The sequence below is a fragment of the Sus scrofa genome, chromosome 5, assembly GCF_000003025.6.
Source record: "Sus scrofa isolate TJ Tabasco breed Duroc chromosome 5, Sscrofa11.1, whole genome shotgun sequence".
In the NCBI taxonomy this organism is placed as follows: Eukaryota; Metazoa; Chordata; class Mammalia; order Artiodactyla; family Suidae; genus Sus; species Sus scrofa.
In genome coordinates this window covers 67,641,652-67,664,240 of record NC_010447.5, presented here as the reverse complement: position 1 = coordinate 67,664,240, position 22,589 = coordinate 67,641,652, and the positions used below count along the sequence as shown (strand labels likewise).

The window sequence follows — 22,589 nt, the reverse complement described above, 5'->3', positions numbered from 1 at the left end:
CCTTTTCTGACTCAGTTATCAGTGGGTCTGCATATAGACAGTTTCAAATGCGTGCACACTATGTGCAGAGTAGGTGTTGGCTACTGAACTAAGGGATACAAAGTATATTTTGTTTAGAGCCCTTCCATCACTGATACCATAGTGAGGAGCTAAGAAGTATAAAGCTCTGTTGCAGTATGTTAACTGAGAGGACCAGAAGAAGGCAGGAGGGACTTGAAGGAGGAGGATCATAATGAGCTTGGAGGATCAGAAGAGAAGCTGGAGAACCTGTCCAGAACCTTGAAGAATGAGTTGGTTTGAAGTGGAAGGGGAGGTGGGAGAAATATCCTAAGCTAAGCTTGAGGACCATGTAGGCTGTGCTCAGGTGACAGAAGTGAAGTGGGAGATTCCTGCAGGAAAGTAGAGCGAAATGAGAATCAGGTGGGAGACTGATACCTGTTGGATACCTGTTGGATTTATGAGATTAAAGCGTCCATCACTTTCTGTACTGCTCTTGATGAAAGTGTTTCCCAGACTTCCCGTTGTGGCACAGTGGTTAATGAATCCGACTAGGAACCATGAGTTTGTGGGTTCAATCCCTGGCCTTGCTCAGTGGGTTAAGGATCCGGCATTGCCGTGAGCTGTGGTGTAGGTCGAAGACGCGGCTTGGATCCCGTGTTGCTGTGGCTCTGGCATAGGCTGGCGGCTACAACTCTGATTAGAAACCCTAGCCTGGGAACCTCCATATGCCATGGGAGCAGCCCTAGAAAAGTCAAAAAGACCAAAAAAAAAAAAAAAAAGTGTTTCCCTTCAGCACCTAAGATCAGTATTTATATAATTTCTTTTGTGAGGATGAGGAAATGGGGATGCTTACAGAGATCACATCATTATTAAATAACGGAGCTCGAATTTAATGCCTTTCCCACTTCATTCCAAACTCTGCATGTACTAAATTACTTTGCAGTCACTTATTTTGGATGCACGTGATAGAAAAGCCTTAGATGATTTAATCAGCAAAGCTCTGTTCAGTCAAGGAAAGGCTCCATGTGTGCTGGGTATTTTGCTCTCCAGATGCCATGGAGAATACATAATGAAATTTATAGTTTTTCTACCTGAAGCATTCAGATTACTCTGCCTTCAGATTTATGACACTTCCAGGAGATGGGAGCATATTAAATGGGAAAAGTTAAATAACTTTGGAATGCAAAACTATGAATTGGTAAACTTGATGCAATTGACAGCAGTCTACTGAATGAAATTCTATTGGTAGTAATATTTAGAAACTTTCTTTTTCCCATTTTCCTACATTTAACCAATTTTGGTGATGCTACACCAGAATGTCTTTGACATGTCTCCTTCAACGCCATTATCACTGACCTAGTTTTAGAATGCTTATATTTTCCTTTGATCTTTGCAACTCAGTGGGTATTTATGGAGAACCCACTCCATGCCAGGCACTGTTTCTAAGTGCTGAGCAGGCAGTGGGGAAAAGATGCAGAAGCTTCCTGCTCCAAAATAGGGCCAACACAGTGGGGAGAAATAGGTGACTGAGTGGATGAGTGAATGAACTTCAGGTAGTCAGTGTCATTAGGAAAACAAGATCAGTAAGGAATAGAGGAGCCGTGGAGTTGGTAGGGATAGTGGGACGTTGAATCCTCCCTTTTCTAGCTCCTGTCACTTATCTTTCTGAAACGTATCCTTAAGATGGTTAATGACTGAGCATTCCTTTCTGGATCTCCTCCTTTGCCTTTGTCTCTCTCTGCCTTGTTAGGAATGGCTTTCCTCAAGATCCTGGCCTGGACTACTTCTCTTCTCATTGTGCACCTCCTTGGAAATTTCATCTAATTTCTTGTCTCTGATTACTGGCTCTATACTGATTAACTTGACATTCTCATCTATGGCATAGGTTTTTTTTTTTTTTTGGTTTTTTTTTTTGTTTTCATAGATACCACTTGCCTGTCAGATGATTCCATAGGATGTCCCCTCCGTGCCTCAAATTCCCCATCTTCAAAATTAACCTCATTAGCCCTTCCCTTGCTCTCTTCTTGTGTTCCTTTTTCGTTTAATTATACCCTCTTTCTCTCATTTGAACAAGCCAGAGCTTTGGAAATTAACTTTGACCTCTCCCTTCCATTTCCTTGCCCTCAGACTCGGGAAACCACCGAGTCATGCTGATTATATTTCCTCACTGTTTTTCACTTCTATTCTTTCAACTTGATCTGTTGTTACAGCTGGCTGAGACCACAGTAACAAGTTCTGTCTGTGACCTCACCCCTCTGTAATCCATCCTCCACACTGAAACTAAAGTGACTACTTGACCCCCTTAGCCCTTCACTGTTTTCCCTTCCCCTTGGGATGAAGGTCAGGCTTCCTTAACCTGACTTACATGGCCATCTGAAATCTAGCCCCTTGCTAAATATCTGGCCTCACTCCTTGCCATTCTTCCTCCTATATCCTATATTCTGTATTCCAAGTATAGAGATTCACCCCCCAACCCCTGCCCCGGTTCTTCAGACATGCCGTGTTCTTTCTTGTCTCTGCTTTGCACATGTTTTTGGGTTGTTTTAGTTTTTGTTTTTGTTTTCTTTTCAGGACTGCACATGTGGCATATGGAAGGTCCCAGGCTAGGGGTCGAATCAGAGCTACAGCTGTTGGCTTACACCACAGCCACAGCAACGATGGATCCCCAACCCACTGATCGAGGCCAAGGATCGAACCTGCATCCTCCTGGATACTAGTCAGATTCGTTTCTGCTGTGCCACAATGAGAACTCCTGCATGTGTTTGTTTTATTCTCCTGCGGAATACTCTTCCCCTCTGCCCATTCCCTGTGGTGCACCTCTACCACCCCTGCCCTGATTCTGGTCCCAGCTTTCCTGACCAGATCCTATTTAGAAAGGATGAGCAAGCTTAGAGATCACTTCTGGGAAGCCTTCCTTCACTGCCAAGTCAGTCAAGTCCCTTTACTCTATCTGTATTCTGATAGCATCTACTTTGCTTTATCATTGTGCTTACAGTGTATCATAACTCTTAATAATCACTGCCCCTAGATTAAAAAGTTTCATGAAGCAGTCTTGTGCATTAGTCATCTCTCAGGTTTAGCTTGGGGCCTAGCACCTAGTAGGATTGATGGGGGGCTGAAACTGTTTCATCCTCATTAGCTTCCCCTTGCTTATATAGCAAAATTTATGGCTCCCAAGACCTCTTAGTCTGAGTCTTTCTTTCCTACCAAATTCCCCTATTTCTTGCTTTTACCCACCTTACTGCCCATTCTCACCATCCCCCATCTTAAACTGGATTTTCAACTTATTTTTACATTTTTATCCATGTCTTTGTTCATTATATTTTTGTTGTTTTTTCCTTTAACCTTTTACTTGACCAAATTACACTTCTTTTTTTTTTTTTTTTTGTCTTTTTGCCGTTTCTTGGGCCGTCCGCGGCATATGGAGGTTTCCAGGCTAGAGGTTGAATTGGAGCTGTAGCCACCGGCCTATGCCACAGACACAGCAACACGGGATCCAAGCCGCGTCTGCAACCTATGCCACAGCTCACAGCAACGCCGGATCCTTAACCCACTGAGCAAGGCCAGGGGTCGAACCCGCAACCTCATCGTTCTTAGTCGGATTCGTTAACCACTGAGCCATGACGGGAACTCCTTGACCAAATTACACTTCTTAAGGTGCAGTTCAAACACCCTTCTCAGCTCTTCCAGGCAGGATGAATCACTGCTTCTCACAGTAGTGAGCCTGTAGTAATTTGTTCTTAGTTCCCAGCACAAGTGTAATTCTTACCTTGTGTTTTGATTAGTTGAGGACAAGGCCTGTTTTATTCACCTTTGTTTTTAACTAGGTGTTAATAAATATAGTTGAAATAAATGCACTTGGTCACCTTTATGGGATTTCTAGACTACTGCCTTCTACTTCACTGCTGAACATGCATCTCTGACAAGTTTAGATGTGGAAAACTAAAGTAGAAGTGATTTAGTGTAGTGAAAAGAGCATAGGATCTGAGGTTCACTTTAAGTCAGTGTTTTGTGTCTGCCATTTACTACATTAAATGACTTTGGAGAAAATAATTGATCTTTGAGTTACACTTTTCTTACCTATAAAATGGAAATAATGATAATAGCTCTTTTGTTTCCCTTGTGAGATTATGTTAAGAATTAAGTGAATTCATGTATATGACAGTTCTCTACACATTCTAAAATGTTATTTAAGTGTTTGGTAGTAGTTTGACTATTTCTCATGCATCCACCCTATTTTTGTGTTTTTTAAGACCACGGCACAGCGTGGCAAGTTTAGAAAGCATTGTGAATGAAGCCAAGAACATTCCAGCCTTTCTACCCAATGTGTTATCCCTGAAAGAAGCCTTACAAAAGGCTCGAGAATGGACAACTAAAGTGGAAGCTATTCAGGTAAAGAGCCTTTTGAATTGTCCTACCATTCAGGTAATGCTGTCTCACAGATGAACTGTTTAAGCCTTTAATTCTTTAGAATAGAATAACCATACTAAAATAATTTTGTACTTAAAATCCACTTGTTCTTTCATCTGATTTTTACTTCAAAATATATATTACCTATTTAAATATTACTTGTTTCTGCAGACTCCCCGCTATAAAAAGAATGACAGAATTAACCATTTGTTTAATGCCTAGCAGTAGGAATTTTATTTTCTGGTCTGCTCTTTGACTCTTTTACCATGTATATCAATTATTTTCTTAATTGATACACAATTAATGTAGTGTTGTATTAGTTTCAAGTATACAGTAAAGTGAGTCAGTTATATATGTATATTTTTCAGATTCTTTTCCATTATAGGTTATTACAAGATATTGGGTATAGTTCCTTGTGCTATATAGTAGGTCCTTGTCATTTACCTATTTTATGTGTAGTATATGTGTGCATGTGTTAATACCAAACTCCTAATTTATCTCTCCCCATCCCCCCCAGTATCCCATCGTCACTTTTAAAATAAGTGGCAGGGAGTTCCCGTCGTGGCGCAGTGGTTAACGAATCTGACTAGGAACCATGAGGTTGCGGGTTCAGTTCCTGCCCTTGCTCAGTGGGTTAACGATCCGGCGTTGCTGTGAGCTGTGGTGTAGGTTGCAGACGCGGCTCGGATCCCGCGTTGCTGTGGCTCTGGCGTAGGCCGGTGGCTACAGCTCCGATTCAACCCCTAGCCTGGGAACCTCCATATGCCGTGGAAGCGGCCCAAGAGATAGCAACAACAACAACAACAAAAGACAAAAATAAAATAAAATAAGTGGCAGAATTTGCAGCAATATGGTTGCAACTAGAAATTATTGTACTCAGTGAAGTAAGGCAGAAAGAAAAATACAAATACCATATGATATCATTTATATGTGAATCTAAAATATGGCACAAATGAACCTATCTACAAAAAAGAATCTGACTCACAGACGTAGAGAACAGACTTGTGCTTGCCAAGGGGGAAAGAGTTGGGGGTTACCAGATGTCAGCCGTTATGTATAGATTGGATAGACAACAAGATCCTACTGTAAGCACAGGCAGCTATGTTCAGTTTCCTATGATAAACCATAATGGAAAGGAATATTAAAACAAAGAATGCATGTATATATATATAAAACATATATATATAAAACTGAGTCACTTTGCTGTGTAGCAGAAATTAACACAATGTTGTAAATTAACTACATTTCAATTTTTTATTTTTTTATTTTGTTTTATTTTTATTTTTTGCTTTTTAGGACCCCTCACGCGGCATATGGAGGTTCCCAGGCTAGGGGTTGAATCGGAGCTATAGCTGCCAGCCTACACCACAGCCACACAGCTACTCAGGATCTAAGCCACGTCAGCGACCTACACCACAGCTCACGGCAACACTGGATCCTTAAGCCACTGAGCAAGGCCAGGGATCGAACCTGCAACCTCATATTTCCTAGTTGGATTCGTTTCCACTCTGCCATGACGGGAGCTCTTACTTGAGTTTTTTAAAATTTTATAAATGAATGACAGAAAAAGTAAACAATATCAATATTTACTGAACACCGCAATACCCTTGGTACTGTTCTGATTGTTTGGGAGCAGAAATGTAAGGGAAGGGTGTAGATGGAACCTTGGACTTCAAAATTGCATATTCTCTAGTTGGAGAGACATATTTATACATCTGTAATACAAAACAATGAAGTAAGTGTTAGAGATGAAAGTATGCTTGAATACATACTTCTGAATTATAAAAATCATTAAGCAGCGTATACAGTATAGAGTATAAATATTCTTTATTGCGGACTCTATGCAAAGAAAGAGGACACCAACTCTCCTAGTAGGAAGAATATTTAAGGTGTCAAGTTCTAATGACTTCTTTTTCACTTTATTTTCAGTTGACTTTTTCTGGGGCCTGCCTAGTTGCTACTCTCTGTTCTGTTTTTTCTTTTCTTTCTTTTTTTTAAACTATCTGTTTTCGTAAGAGCAGCTCCTCTATTTCTTTCATTTTTTTCCTGTTTCAGGTAATTGGTTGTCCTCAGAGGACTGACAATCCTTAGTTGGCTGTTTATGATTGAAGCACTAAGTTGGCAAGTAGAGGTAGCTGTTGTATTTTTCCTTTGTAATTTTGAAGGACTGCTCCTCCACCAGACTCTTCCCTTCAGTGGGAGGTGTGACTGGTAGGCTTTGAGGAAGTGGACTGCTTCTGCTGACGGGCAGACTCTCTAGGGTTTATAGTTTGTGAGTGGGTTATGTCTGGGCCTTTCCAGAAGGTATTCTGTAGTCAGACGGTTGTAGTTGGCCACAAAAGGGAGTAGTAGTAAACACAGTAATTTCTTGGGCCTGTCTGTGTCTGAGCTTTATTTTCTCTTCCAATTTTTCTCCTCTGTATGTTCTTATCCTAGTACCATAGTGATTTAATGATATCATTGTGATATCTCTTATGGCCAGAACCTTCTCATTATTCTTTTTAAAAATTCACTTGCGTTTCATGTCTTTCTGTTTCAGTGTAACTTATATTTTATTTTATTTTTGTCTTTTTAGGGCCATACCTGTGGCATATGGAAGTTCCTAGGCTAAGGGTCAAATTGGAGCTGCAGCTGCTGGCCTGTGCCACAGCCACAGCAGTGCCAGATTCAAGCACATCTATGACCTACACCACAGCACACAGCAACACTGGATCCTTAACGCACTGACTGAGGCCAGGGAACAAACCCACATCCTCACAAACACTGTCGGGTTCTTAACCCACTGAACCACAATGGGCACTCTGAAAATACCTATTCTCATCTGTGTTTATAAAACATAGAATGGAGGTACTTATCAGATTTAAAATACTGCTTTGTAGCAGTTGGGAAAATTGTGAAAGACTTTGAAATAGGCAAGAGATTACTGGATGTCCTCTCAATGTGATAGTGATTGTTTCTCACAAACCATTCAGGATTATTTGATTCTAGGAGTGCGTGCCTTAGCCTTTCTTTGACTAAGCTATTTTACAATTCAGTCAATTATTTTGAAATGATAGTGGTGTAAATGAACCTGTCCATAGAAAAGCAATTAAATCTATAAGAAACAGATGATTTCCACACTATAGAAAAGATGATTCCATTGACCTTTATGATATTAAACAACTGTTTCCATCTACTAGCAAATTCCTTTCCTCATTCCTAATTGCATTTGTATGTATTTGTTTCTATTTTATTTATATATGTATGTATGTATTTATATATTTTTCTTTTTCGGCCACCCCACAGCATGTGGAGTTTCTGGCCCAGGGATCAGATCCAAGCTGCAGCAATGTTGGATCCTTAACCCATCTCTTGAGCCGGGGATGGAACCTGTATCCCAGCGCTCCCAAGACTCTGCCAATCCTGTGGGAACAATCACAGTGGGAACTCCTATTTGTTTGTTTTTAGATTGTCCTTTGAACCAATTCTTACATCTTACTGGGGCCCTCAATAATTAACAAAACAAAATTCTTTGACAACATTGATTTATACAAACTTTTTAAAAGAATGTTGGAAGGTCTATTAATTCAAGAGATACAATTAGGTTTAAAGAATATTTAATTTAAAAAATTAACAAAAAGTAAAAAAATAATAAATTAACACCAGGGAGTTCCCGTTGTGGCTCAGCAGGTTACCAACCCAACTAGTGTTCATCAGGATGCAGATTTGATGCAGTGGGTTAAGTATCTGGCACTGACATGAGCTGTGGTGTAGGTCATGGATGCGACTTGGATCTGGCATGGCTGTGGCTGGCAGCTGTAGCTCTGATTCGACCTTTAGCCTGGGAACTTCCATATGCTGCAGGTTCGGCCCTAAAACAAAAGCAAAAAAAAATTAACACTAGACTCCTTGTAAGGTCTACGAACAATATATTGCCAAACTTCATAAGAAATGGCAAATTGTTTGAAGGTGTGCTTTTGTTTTTCAGAGTGGCAGCAATTATGCTTACTTGGAACAGCTGGAGAGCTTATCGGCTAAAGGCCGCCCCATCCCTGTGCGACTTGATGCCTTGCCCCAAGTGGAGTCACAAGTAGCAGCAGCACGGGCCTGGAGAGAACGGACTGGGAGGACCTTTCTGAAGAAGAATTCCAGCCATACGTTGTTACAGGTGTATATGCACTTCAGCGCGCTCATCAGAAGTTGATGATTTAATACCTGAGATGAGGGTTGTTTTCAGTTTATCTGGTCATGGCTATATAAGTGATTCCTGTTGGGTAAAGTCAGATGTTGACTAGAAATCTGAAGCCTTAGGCAAATTTACTTGCAGTTCATCTTATACTGTGTCCAGAAAAAGAAGTCAGCCGAGGTCTTCTCTCTCTCTCAGAACATTGAACTAAAAAAAAAAAATTATTTTTAAATTGAAGTATAGTTGATTTGTAGTGTTGTGTTAGTTTTTGGTATATAGCAAAGTGATCATTTTGTATGTATAATTTTTCAGATTCTTTTCCATTATAGCTTATTACAGATATTGAGTATATCTTCTTGTGTTATACAGTAGGACTGTGCTGTTTTATATAAAGTAGTCTGTATCTGCTAATCCCAAACTCGTAATTTATCCCACCTTTTCCCTTTGGTAAATTTTATTTTCTACGTCTGTGAGTCTCTTTCTGTTTGTTTGTTTGTTTGTTTTTTCTTTTCTTTTTGGATCATGTGGAAGTTCCCAGGCCAGGAATTGAACCCACACCACAGCTGTGGCAACACCAGATCCTTAACCCGTTGCACCACAGGGGCACTTCCTGTTTCTGTTTTGTAATTAAGTTCATTTGTATTGTTTTTTAGATTCCACATATAGGTGATATCATATGGTATTTGTCTTTCTGACTTACTTGGTATGGTAAACTCCAGGTCTGTCTGTGTTGCTACGAAGAATATCATTTTGTTCTTTCTTATGGCTGAGTAAATGTTCTGTTGTATATGTACCACATCTCCTTTGTTCATTCATCTGTCAATAGACATTAAGGTTGTTTTCATGTCTTGGCTGTTGTGGATAGTGAGAAGCACACTTTTTTTTTTTTTTCCCTCTTTTTTGTTTTTGGCCCCTTTGCAGCATATGGAGTTCTTGGGCCAGGGATCAGATCCAAGCCTTGTTCTTGACAATGCTGGATCCTTAACCCACTGTGCTGGACCAGAGATTGAACCTACATCCCAGTACTCCCAGCGCTCCCAAGATGCTGCCAATCCCATTGCGCCACAGCAGGGAACTCCAGAAGTACACATTTAAATACTCACACTTTTAATATTGAACATAGTGGTTAAGAGAATGGGCTTTGAAATAAGATTGTTTCATGTTTGAGGGCTGGCTTCCTGGTGCTAATCCGGTGTCTGTGGGTAAGTTGTTGCCTTTCTGAACTGTTTCCCTCATTTGTAAAGTGTAGATAGTACTACTTACTTCAGAGGGTTGTTTTGAGGTTTGAAATAGATAATGCGTATGAGGTTTGTAAGAAAATGTCTAGGGCATGGTAAGTGATCAATAAATGGTTCCTTTTGGAATTCCCGTTGTGGCTCAGTGGTTAACGAATCTGACTAGGAACCATGAGGTTGCAGGTTCGATCCCTGGCCTTGCACAGTGGGTTAAGGATCCGGTGTTGCCGTGGGCTGTGGGATAGTTCGCAGATGGGGCTCGGATCCCTGTGCTGTGGCTGTGGCGTAGGCTGGTGGCTACAGCTCTGATGAGACCCCTAGCCTGGGAACCTCCATATGCTGCGGGAACAGCCCTAGAAAAGACAAAATAAATAAATAAATGGTTCCTTTTATTATTTTCAGTTTAAAAAACTTTAAAAAACCAGAGTTAAGTATTTGGTTTTATTTTTGTAGGTGCTTAGTCCCCGGACTGACATTGGTATTTATGGGAGTGGAAAAAATAGAAGGAAAAAAGTGAAGGAACTAATAGAAAAGGAAAAAGAAAAGGATCTAGACCTTGAGCCTCTGAGTGATCTGGAGGAGGGATTGGAGGAAACCAGAGATGCAGCCACAGTGGTAAGACATTATGTAGTACATCTTGAATTTGATGAATACAAAATTCTGTGAAGAGACTAGGAGACTTCACTGTTTTTTATGTTCTTAACTATTTTTATTTCTGTATGTTTTATCTTTGGCTTTATGGTAATACAGAGTTCACATGTTTTTTTTTTTTTTTTTTTTTGGCCACCCCCATAGTATGGAGAAGTTTCTGGGCCAGGGATCGAGACTGAGCCATTGCAGTGACAATGCCAGGTACTTAACCCACTGTATCACAAGGGAACTCCCTAATATCTTTTTTAATATTTGGAATCCAAGTATATAAAATGTTTACTCTTTTTCTCTCTGAAATTGTCTTTCTCATATCTCTCTTCTTTATTTTTTGTTTGATTGAGTCCTCAACATGTTGGAAGGTCCCAGGTCAGGGATCGAACCCGTCCCATGCCACACTTATAACCTGTACCATAGCTTCGACCTGTACCACAGCTTTGGCAGCGCTGGATCCCTAACTTGCTGCAAGGAAATGTCATTTTTTATTGTTCTAATAGCTGTCTAATATTCCTTCAAATTGTCCGTAATTTTCTGAACACTTTTCTGATATTGACCACCTGTTGTTATTAGGTGTTTGCTATTATGGATAATAACAAAGTGAACTTCTGGTTGTTTTTTTTTTTGCTTTTTTATGGCTGCACCTGCAGCACATGGAAGGTCCCAGGCCAGGGGTTGAATAAGCTGCAGCTGCCAGCCTACACCACAGCTACAGCAGTGTGGGATCCTTAACCCATTGAGCGAGGCCAGGGATTGAACTGGCATCTGATTAGTATCCATGAGATACAAATCAGATTCTTAACCTGCTGAGCCACAACAGGAGCTCCCTAAAGTGAACTTCGTTATATAGTTTTTTCTTTTTTTCAAATTATTTTCATACTCTTGACTCCTACGAATGGGATTACTGGGCTAGGGTTTTTTTTTTTTTTTTTTCTTCTTTTTATGCCGTAGCTGTGGCATATGGAAGTTCCCAGGCTCTAAGGGTCGAATTGGAGCTGCATCTGAGGCCTATGCCACAGCGGTGCCAGATCTGAGCCACATCTGCAACCTGGGCTGCAGCTCGCAGCAACACTGGATCCTTAACCCTTAACCCATTGAGTGAGGCCAAGGATTGAACCCACATCTTCAGAGAAACAACGTTGGGACCTTAACCCACTGAGCCAGAACAGGCACTCCTGGGCTAGGATTTAATAGCATTTTGTGATGCTTAATGCTATTGTGCTTTTCAAAGAAATTGTACCAACAAACTGATACAAGGTGCTATTTAAAATAACTCCCCTCTTGGACGCTGGCGGCCTAGCAGTTAAGGACTCAGAGTTGTCACTGCTGTGGCTTAGGTTCTGTCCCTGGCTTGGGGACTTCCACATGCACAGTCATGGCCAAATTTTAAAAATATAAAAATAAATAAAATTGTTGCTCTCTCTTAGGAGCATTCAGTATACGGCGAGTGCTCAATAAAACTTTCGTACTTAACTAGGATTATGAGTTTATTGGCAAGTAGGAGGAATGTGTTAAGATTACTAGGATCCTGGAGTTCCCGTCATGGCTCAGTGGTTAATGAACCCAACTAGCATCCATGAGGGACACGGGTTTGATCCCTGGCCTCGCTCAGTGGGTTAAGGATCTGGTGTTGCCGTGAGTTATGGTATAGGTCGCAGACATGGCTCAGATCTGGTGTTGCTGTGGCTGTGGCATAGGCCGGAGGCTGTAGTTACGATTAGACCCTTAGCCTGGGAACCTCCATATGCCTCGGGTTTGGCCCTAAAAAGGCAAAAAAAAAAAAAAAAAAAAAAAAAGATTACTAGGAGCCTGAGGAAGTAGAAAATGAAGAGTTTGAACAGTATGTGATAGTAGGGAATTGCATAACTGAGTGACTTCACATGGATATTTCTGCCTACCAGTGATACTATTTTGAGGCAATGGAAATAATTTCTTGGAGTTCGCGTCATGGCTCAGTGGAAACGAATCTGACTAGCATGCACGAGGACACAGGTTTGATCCCTGGCCTTGCTCTGTGGGTTAAGGATCCAGCGTTGCCATGAGCTGTGGTGTAGGCCAGCAGCTACAGCTCCAATTTGACCCCTGGAATGGGAACCTCCATATGCTGTGGGTGCGGCCCTTAAAAAAAAAAAAAAAATTTCTTGTTAGAGAGCCTGCCTAATAAGTTAGTCTTGCTGGACAAATAACACTGGAAATTATTTCTCAAAGTTTATGAGTTTAAAAAGAAAATACCCAGATAATATTCATGATAATTAAATTTTGTTTTTATATATCTTTTTGAAATGACTTGCATAAAGCCTTGTTATAATTAGTTATCAGGCTTTGTTATTTCTTCTTCTACATAAGTTGCAAAGTCCTAGAAAGAAATAAAAATTGATTTGTATTGAACTTTCCCCCAGAGAATGAATTACATGTGGATGGGACTTAATATTTATTGAATGTTTACTCTGCACCAGGCACCAGTTTGGGCACGTTCATGTGTTATCATTTAATCCTTAAAACAGCAAAACAAAGCAAGTAGTAGTCTCATTTTCCAGAAAACTGAGATTCAGAGAACTTGTACCCCAGATCAATAGTCTAAAACAGGTTAAAGAGGCAGGCTTCATACCAAGGCAGCTTGATTTCAAGGCATGCTGTCTTTCTGCTGTACCCTACGGAAGAATTCAAAATACTCTACTAATGTAAATTGTCACATAGGGTAGCACCTTGATTATTTTACAGATGAGGTATGTTTGCACAGAAAACTGTCAGGCTGCCCCAAATTTTATGATATGATTTTTTTTTTTTTTTTTTTTTTTAATTTTAAACGGACAGTGCTTTGTTACCACGAGGCTGCAATGTGAAGATAATCCCTCAGCCTTGAAGATTTGGTGTTTTTGGAGTATTTTGCAATGACTCCCTTCAATTAAATATTTGTTGTACACAGGTGGCAGTTTTCAAAGAACGGGAGCAAAAAGAGATTGAAGCCATGCATTCCCTCAGAGCAGCCAACCTAGCCAAGATGACAATGGTGGACCGCATAGAAGAAGTCAAGTTCTGCATTTGCCGTAAGACAGCAAGTGGGTTTATGCTCCAGTGTGAGCTCTGCAAAGACTGGTTTCATAACAGCTGTGTTCCTCTTCCTAAGTCAAGTTCCCAGAAGAAAGGGTCTAGCTGGCAGGCTAAAGAAGTAAAGTTCCTGTGCCCTCTTTGTATGCGATCTCGACGGCCAAGGCTGGAGACTATTCTGTCCCTCCTGGTATCCCTTCAGAAGCTGCCTGTGCGGCTGCCTGAGGGAGAAGCTCTTCAGTGTCTGACGGAACGTGCGATGAGTTGGCAGGATAGGGCCCGGCAAGCCCTTGCCACAGACGAACTCTCCTCTGCCCTGGCCAAACTGTCCGTGCTGAGCCAGCGGATGGTGGAGCAGGCAGCTCGAGAAAAAACTGAAAAGATCATCAGTGCAGAGCTCCAGAAAGCTGCTGCTAATCCAGACTTACAGGCAAGTGTAAAATTTTCTCTTTTTCTCTTTCGTGGCCTGGCGTTTGTCAGCATGTAAATAGTAAAGCGAATCTGTGTTAGCAGTTGATTAGGATTATTACAGTAAGTTGTGTGCAGCTACGTTACACATAATGTCTTCTTTCTATGTGTCCCTATAGGATTTTCTTTGGGTATATACCTAGGTTGTTTGAATGAAATCTTACCTGCAAATATCATTTGGCATTATTGTCAAATAATTTGATCTATACTGGTTTTTTTTCTTTAATTGAAGTATAGTTGATTTAGAGGGTTGTGTTAATTTCTGCTGTACAGTTATACATAGCTTCTCTTTTATATTCTTTTCCATTAGGGTCTGTCTCAGGATATTGAATAGGGTTCCCTGTGCTCTACAGTAGGACTTCGTTGTTTATCCTGTACTAACTGTTGGACTGTGTTAGCCACTGTGCATATTTGTTACATTTGGGAGGTCTTAAGCGTATATTAATTACCATGTTTGTTTAGTGTCTGTCTGTTCATCGTGGGGTGCTTGTTGTTTAGGGACACTTACCTAGCTTCCAGCAGTCTGCTTTCAACCGGGCGGTGAGCAGTGTATCTTCTTCCCCTCGGCAAACGGTGGACTATGATGATGAGGAGACAGACTCTGATGAGGACATTCGGGAGACCTACGGCTATGACATGAAGGTAATCACATGGACAGGCTGTGCGGATACATGCTGGGTCGCTGAGTTTGTTAGAAAAGCTATTGAATATGATGTGTGAGGCCTGAAAGTGGAAAAGAAAATTTTGCTAGCCATCTATCTGTCCTGAGTTTATGGTGATGGCATTTTTTTCAATGCTCCAAAAATAGATAGATGAAACAGTATTTTATAAGAGATAGAATTTTTAAAAATCTGTATTTTACTCACCTTGTAACCACTTACGGCTTGGAGGAGCTAGAAAAATTTTACATTTATGGCTGATCCCAGTGTTTTTTCCTTTGGGCTTTTTTTTTTTTTTTTTTTTTTTTTTTTTAGGGCCACACCTGTGGTGTATAGAAGTTCCCAGGCTAGGGATCAATCAGAGCTTCAGCTGCTGGCCTACACCACAGCCACAGCAACACGGGATCCAGGCCAAGTCTGCGACCTACACCACAGCTCAGGGCAATGCCATATCCTTAACCTACTGAGTGAGGCCAGGGATCGAACCTGCACTCTCATGGATACTAGTCAGGTTCATTACTACTGAGCCATGGATGTGAACTCCTCCTTTGCGTTGTTGAGGTCTGTCTGTATGGTTATGTTTTAAGAATCCCATTCTAGCTGTGTTTTGAGTCTTTTTCTCTGATCTCTCATCTGGATGGTACTAGGCAGAATGTCATACTCACAGATGGAGTATACTTGGGCCCATGATTTAAATTTGTAGAATTATAGTCATAGAACAGTATGTTTGCAAACAGGATTGTTCTGAAAATGACACCACACTTAGGATGAAGGGAAGGTTTTGGCAAGGTTTTGGGTTGGATCCTGTTAGCCTTTTATTGTTGTTTTGTATCAGGCCTAAGACCTTTGTCTTTGGTCTGGTAATAACATCATGATCTTGGCAAAGACTCTGCCAGCTTACAGTTAATTTATTCATCTGATTGTATTACTTGTTGAGCTAATGTTTAGCATTTCTGCTTGTAACCAACGTGTTTGTACTCTCTGATGTATGAAAAAACTAGGGTGCATTCTTTTCCCTACCCATGAACTGTCTTTTCCTCTTGTCTTTTCAGCATGTGTGTCAGGTACGTGAGCTCATGCTTAGCACATGAATACCATTAGCATTAGAACATACTTTATATGTTTAGCCATCCAGCATAGATGCTTTTAAATTATCTGCTTGGAAATATTTTTCTCAGGATAAAAATGGATCCAGGGATATTTTAATGAGGAAATTTGTATTATTTATTTATTTAATGATTTTTATTTTTTCCATAATAATTGGTTTATAGTGTTCTGTCAATTTCTACTATACAGCAAAGTGACCCAGTCTCACATATATACACACATTCTTTTTCTCACATTATCCACCATCATGTTCCATCACAAGTGACTAGATATATGGATGCTATATAGATATACCTAGATATATCTATATCTATCTGTGTGACTAGGTATACCCTGTGCCATACAGCAGGATCTCATTGCTTATCCACTCCAAATGCCGTAGTTTGCATCTGTTAACCCCCAACTCCCAGTCTATCCCACTCCTCCCTCCAGCCGCCACAAGTCTGTTCTCCAAATCCATGAGTTATTTTTCTGTGGAAAGGTTCTCTTGTGCCATATATTATATTCCAGATATGTGATACCATATGGTATTTGTCTTTCTCTTTCTGACTTCACTTAGTATGAGAGTCTCTAGTTCCATCCAGGTTGCTGCAAATGGCATTATTCTGTTCTTTTTAATGGCTGAGTAATATTCCATTGTGTATATATACCACATTTTCTTAATCCATTCACCTGTCAGTGGACATTTAAGTTGTTTCCAGGTCTTGGCTATTGTGAATCGTGCTGCAAAGTTTTGTATGGATATGTGCCCAAGAGTGGGATTGCTGGGTCATGTGGTAGTTCTATATTTAGTTTTCTGAGTACTCCGTACTGTTTTCCACAGTGGTTGTACCAATTTACATTCCCACCAACAGTGTAGGACGGTCTCCTTTCCTCCACACCCCCTCCAGCATTTGTTATTTGTTGATTTGTTAATGATGGCCATTCTAACAGGTGTGAAGTGGTACCTCCTAGTAGTTTTGAGTTGCATTTCTGATGAGGAAAATGTCTTTTTAGGGTCGCACCTAAGGCATATGGAGGTTCCCAGGCTAGGGGTCTAATCGGAGCTATAGCCCCTGGCCTACACCACAGCCACAGCATCACAGGATCTGAACTGCATCTGCAACCTACACCACAGCTCGCAGCAACACTGGATCCTCAACCCACTGTGTGAGGCCAGGGATTTGAGCCACAGTCTCATGGTTCCTAGTCGGATTCGTTTCCACTGTGCCACAATGGGAACTCATAATGAGGAAATTTTTTAAAAAGAATTGCATGAAAAAAATTAAAGATGTGAGAAAAGCTGAAACTTGAGTTGGCCAGTAAAATAATATTCTAAGCACCTTGTTATCCTGAAGTTAATGACCATCTTTATAAAGTTGCATAGAATGACCAGGAACAGGGAGTTCCCGTCATGGTTCACTGGTTAACAAATCCGGCTAGGAACCAGGAGGTTGCAGGTTCGATCTCTGGCTCAGTGGGTTAAGGATCCGGCGTTGCCGTGAGCTGTGGTGTAGGTCGCAGAAAAGGCAAAAGACAAAAAAAAAGGAATGACCAGGAGCAGCTGAAAGGGAATGCTACCCATGTCATGTTTAAGTTGGTTAGCTAATACTAGGACTGCTTGTTTGCTACAGCTTAAAGGCAAAATGTACATCCTCATTTCTCACTTCTCCCTGAGAAAGTAGATTAAAAAATTTTTTTCTTTAACCTGTCATTACTTTCAATCATTATTTTCTGATCTCTTTCCTTTCTAGTTTGAAAGCTTAACAGAAAGTTTGCTTCATGAAATGAGTAGAGTCAAGGTCAGAAAAGACAGTTCTAGTCAATGAGATGAAGCATCTGAGGACTGAAGTAGGCGAGCACTCAAGTATTCCTGTCTTTTGTGTTTTAGGACTTAAATTCTTGAATAGAGGGAAAGACATATATGAGCTGCTGTTCCTAAATTCCCTGCGAGTGACACTGTCTTCCAGAATCATCATCATCTTTTTTTTTTTTTTTTTTTTTTTAATCTTTTGGCCATTTCTTGGGCTGCTCTCGTGGCACATGGAGGTTCCCAGGCTAGGGGTCGAATAGGAGCTGTAGCCGCCGGCCTACACCAGAGCCACAGCAGCTCGGGATCTGAGCCGCGTCTGTGACCTACACCATAGCTCACGGCAACGCCGGATCCTTCACCCACTGAGCAAGGCCAGGATGGAACCTGCAACCTCATGGTTCCTAGTCAGATTCGTTAACCACTGAACCACGACGGGAACTCCTTTTTTTTTTTTTTTTTTTAAGGGCCTCACCGTGGCACATTGAAAGTTCCCATGCTAGGGGTTGAATCAGAGCTGCAGCTGCCTGCCTATATCACAGCACCAAAGCCAAGCCACTTCTGCAGCCTGCATCACAGCTCATGGCAACACCAAATCCCTGACCACTGAGGGAGGCCAGGGATGAAACCTGCATCCCCAAGGATACTAGTCAGATTCGTTTCTGTTGCACCACAATGGTAATTCCTTCCAGAACCTTCTTATGAAATCTTTTAAGTGTCCTGTTTCATTAAGGATAGTCTCGTGATAACGGTAGGCTTTCATGCACCCCACAAAGACAATCACGTGTTGCATTAGTCATTCAGCTGCTGTCTCTGTCTCCTACGCTTTCATACTCTGCTTGGTGATGCTGGCGCTGGGACTCTACACTGTATATAATGTGTGTACAGAGGAATAGTCTGTATAATGTATAGTAAACATTTTACTTAGTAAATATATTTTATATAGTAAATATGTAATGTGTGGTAAATATTTTAAGCTTTACAAGCCACATATGTCTATTACATCGCCTTCTTTTTTTTTAAACAATTCTTTAAAAATATAAAAATTGTTTTTAGCTCATACTCCATACAAAAAACAGGCAGCAAGTGGGCTGTTTGCCAACTCTGCTGTACACGTTTATCCTTTGCCCGAGGCCTCCTTTCTGCCAGTAGAGAGCATTAGAGAATATTAAAAGCTTGAGCAGTGAAAAGGGACTTGATCTTTCCCCTGTTTTATTCTCCATTCCTGTCATCATTGGACTACAATGTTGTTAGGTTTTTTGTTTGGTTTTTGTGTTGATTTTTTTACCCTGGCGTGGCAGCTGTTTCCAATTTCTAGTTTTTTTCACAGCCCGGAGGCCAACCACGTTGTGTTCTGTTAGATAGAGCAGAACCAAGAGGCCAGCACTTTCCCCTCAGAGGTCTGGGTCCCAGCCCTGCAGGCCCCTTCCCTGAGCTTTTCCATTCTTTTGTCTGTTACCTTAAACCCTAGAGACAGCGACTCTTTCTTGCAGCTACTTTGCCGTTTCTGTTTTTGCCTTTTCAAGCCTTTGATGTACATTTAACCAGTTTATCACATTCTCCTTGTTGAAATACCTGTGATTTCTGTCTTCCTGATTGCACTATGAGTGTTAAAGCTATACATGTGGGCTATGGAAACTAACTGCAGAGGAGAATCATCTGAGACCTAATTAGAGTGGTCAGAATTGTGTAACTTGAATATCGTCAGTCAGGTTCTTTATTGCATTAAGCAAGAGCAGTTAGCAAGTTAGAGCAACTGGTAAGCATCTAGGTTTGAAAACCTTTAGAGAGGATTAAACAGTTTGTGTCCTAAAGATGTCCTTAGGATCTAAACCTTTCTCCCCTCTTAAGTCCATTTTATTTTTTCTTAAACGGTCAAAGTTCCTTAACTTGTGGCTCCAGAAGTTTTTATGCACTCTAGACTGTAGAAAGTAGATTACTTCATCATAATTTCTTGTAGGTTTATTATCTGTGTGGGTTACTTTTGAGTTTTACTCTTTCCCTTTTGGCTCGAAATTGTGGTGGTTACTGTTTTTTTTCTCCCAGTGGACATTTTCAGTCTTATTTAATGCTATATATTTAATTTTAAGGTCATTTCTTTTTCACGGTGTTATATTAGAAGCTTTAACCTGAAAGCCTAGATTCTTGTCATAGGATAAGTGTTGCTGATTCTCAGCACCTTTGTTTCTTCTTCAGGACACAGCCAGCGTGAAGTCCTCCAGTAGTCTGGAACCCAATCTTTTTTGTGATGAAGAGATTCCCATCAAGTCTGAGGAAGTGGTCACTCACATGTGGACAGCGCCCTCCTTCTGTGCAGAGCATGCTTACTCTTCTGCTTCGAAGACTTGTTCCCAAGGTATCACTACCCTTTGGAGCAGTGTGGGGAGGAGAAAAGCCTGAAATCTGTTTAAGCACAAATTCTGGACGTGAAATGTGATAGAACCTGAGCATGCGTGTTCTTCTGTTGTAAAATGAGAACTCCCATAGAGTTATTGAGTTCTAATTAGAAGAACTTTAGAGGCAGTCTAGTCCCATCCAGTAACCCCGTTTTATTTTTATAAGATCCCTGGTAAGTAGTTATTTATCCTCTATTTGTTCATTACCAGTGGTTGAAGAACTTGCTGCTTTTTAAGAATATTCATTCTAGTTTTCGTAATCTTTGTAAGTTCTTCCCGTGGTGGATAATTTCTCTATTGTATTCACTTTTTTCCCCTCCAGTGAAAATAAGTCATATGCTTTAGGTCACACCTCTAGAAAATGGAGTGTTACTTTCTTCATAGTAGAGTTCAGGATTTTATGGAACAGCGTATTATTGTCTGTTTATTAGGCAGATAACAGCTTATTTATGTGGGGTAGTTATATGCTTAATCTTCTGGTATCCTTTAAAATGGAGAGAGCATGGGTTAAGAGATTCTCTCCCATTCTTCTTCCCTTTCAGTCACAAGATAAAGAATCAATAAGGAACCTGTTACCCCCACCTCACCCCCACCCCCAAAACTAGTTTTTTTTAAGAGTGGTCATTAGAATTCTAGGTTCTTTTGTTGTTGTATTTGTTTTTAATTTCATTTTCACTTTCATACTGATGTGGTGAATCCAAACAGCTGAATTAAGTGTTGCAGGAGAAGGGACAATTCCCCTAAATACTTACTTTGAAAACAGTAAATATTTTCCTGCATTTTCCCAATAGTTTTCATTTTTTGTTTTGTCTTACATTTTGGGGGAAAGGTTCTAGCACCCCAAGGAAGCAACCTCGGAAGAGCCCTTTGGTGCCTCGGAGTTTGGAGCCTCCAGTGCTGGAGCTGTCCCCCGGAGCTAAAGCCCAGTTGGAAGAACTTATGATGGTCGGGGATCTCCTAGAGGTGTCTTTGGATGAGACGCAACACATATGGCGGATTTTGCAGGCCACACACCCACCCTCTGAAGACAGATTCCTGCATATCATGGAGGTATGGCTTTACAGCTTGCTTATGTGGGTTGGTTTTTTTTTTTTTTTTAATCTTTTTAGGACCGCACCCATGGCATACGGTGGTTCCCAGGCTAGCCGCCGGCCTATACTACAGCCACAGCAATGCATGATCTGAGCCGCATCTGTGACCTACACCACAGCTCATGGCAAGGCCAGGGATTGAAGCCACATCCTCATGGATCCTAGTCGGCTTCGTTAACTGCTGAGCCAGGAAGGGCTCTTATGCAGTGGTTTTAAAACCAACTAGAATGCCAGATTCCTTGGAGGTACCACAAATTGCAGCAAGGGGATGACTCGGTGGGTTGTACTCTGGTTGTTTCACTTTCTTATTAAGCCAGAGTGGTTCTAATTTATGGTTTTCTTTATCGAGATTTTATGTAATAATTTAATTTTTTTTTTGTCTTTTTTTTTTGCTATTTCTTGGGCCGCTCCCGTGGCATATGGAGGTTCCCAGGCTAGGGGTCTAGTCGGAGCTGTAGCCACCGGCCTACGCCGGAGCCACAGCAACGCGGGATCCGAGCCGCGTCTGCAACCTACACCACAGCTCACGGCAATGCCAGATTGTTAACCCACTGAGCAAGGGCAGGGACCGAACCCGCAACCTCATGGTTCCTAGTCGGATTCGTTAACCACTGCGCCACGACGGGAACTCCAATAATTTAATTTTTAAAAAGACCATTTCTGCTGAAAAGAAAGGAAGGTGCTGAAAACCACAAGTTTTGAACAGCTTCCTTAGCCCAGACTCACACTATTGAAAGGCTCAGAAGTTGGGGAAGGGAAAATATCATGCTTGAACAGAAGCAAGGGAATGGTTAAAAGAAGCAGATGGGGTGGGAGGGAGAGTCGCATTCCTGTGTTACACTGCAGCAGAGCAGTGTGTAACATCCATTTATACAGGCCGTATCCCAGGTCTCTTTCCTCCTCTCTGTAGTCCTGAAGGGGGTGGTGGGGAGATAGACACAGCAAGTCTGGAGCACATTCTCTGTGTGGAGACGGAAGGATCAGGAACATGGAAACTTGCCCAAGGTCACACATCTAGTAAAAGCAGAGGGGCCTGGGTTCCAACTCTGGCATTTGACTCCTGTATTCTTTCCATTATTCTTTTCCATTACTGATTTCCATGAAACGGAAGGTACAGTGTCACCAGCAGTTGATGCAGGCACGTTTGGTGCATACCGGGTTGTCTGATTTGGGAGTCAGATCGAAGACGCTTAATTTAGATAGTGTTTTCCAATTGAAAAGCTTTTTCTTCACATCCATTATCTCATCTGATCCTCTTCAATAAAGATTTTACATATAAGGAAACACCAAGTATTGAGGAGTTAAATACCCTACTCAAAATGTGATAGATTTAAGACATTTGTAATCCAGTGTTTTTTACAACTGTGTAGATTCTTTGGTTCCTGTCATGTTTTTCCAGCATCAAATCTGTGAAAAATAAATCTTCAAATGTTATTTCCTAAGTAACTATCAAGCTTATGTTTTTTCAGTATTTCTTTTTCTAGCTCACCCCCTGTTCTTTCTGTTACTAGGTACATTTTTACTATCAAAATCTTTAGTATTTATTACCTTGGCACATTATAGCAACAATATTAGA

At 41.0% G+C, this 22,589-nt stretch overlaps 1 protein-coding gene across 1 annotated transcript in view; it reads left to right on the top strand.

The window, feature by feature from the left end:
* Positions 1 to 22,589, top strand: part of KDM5A (lysine demethylase 5A) — an 87,353-nt gene that overhangs the window by 51,903 nt on the left and 12,861 nt on the right. Inside the window, exons 20-26 of the mRNA XM_021092486.1 lie at positions 4,254 to 4,392; positions 8,378 to 8,557; positions 10,264 to 10,425; positions 13,382 to 13,933; positions 14,470 to 14,613; positions 19,723 to 19,882; positions 20,752 to 20,972. Of these exons, the coding sequence (XP_020948145.1) occupies positions 4,254 to 4,392; positions 8,378 to 8,557; positions 10,264 to 10,425; positions 13,382 to 13,933; positions 14,470 to 14,613; positions 19,723 to 19,882; positions 20,752 to 20,972 (1,558 nt within the window). The remainder of the gene's footprint in view (positions 1 to 4,253; positions 4,393 to 8,377; positions 8,558 to 10,263; positions 10,426 to 13,381; positions 13,934 to 14,469; positions 14,614 to 19,722; positions 19,883 to 20,751; positions 20,973 to 22,589) is intronic.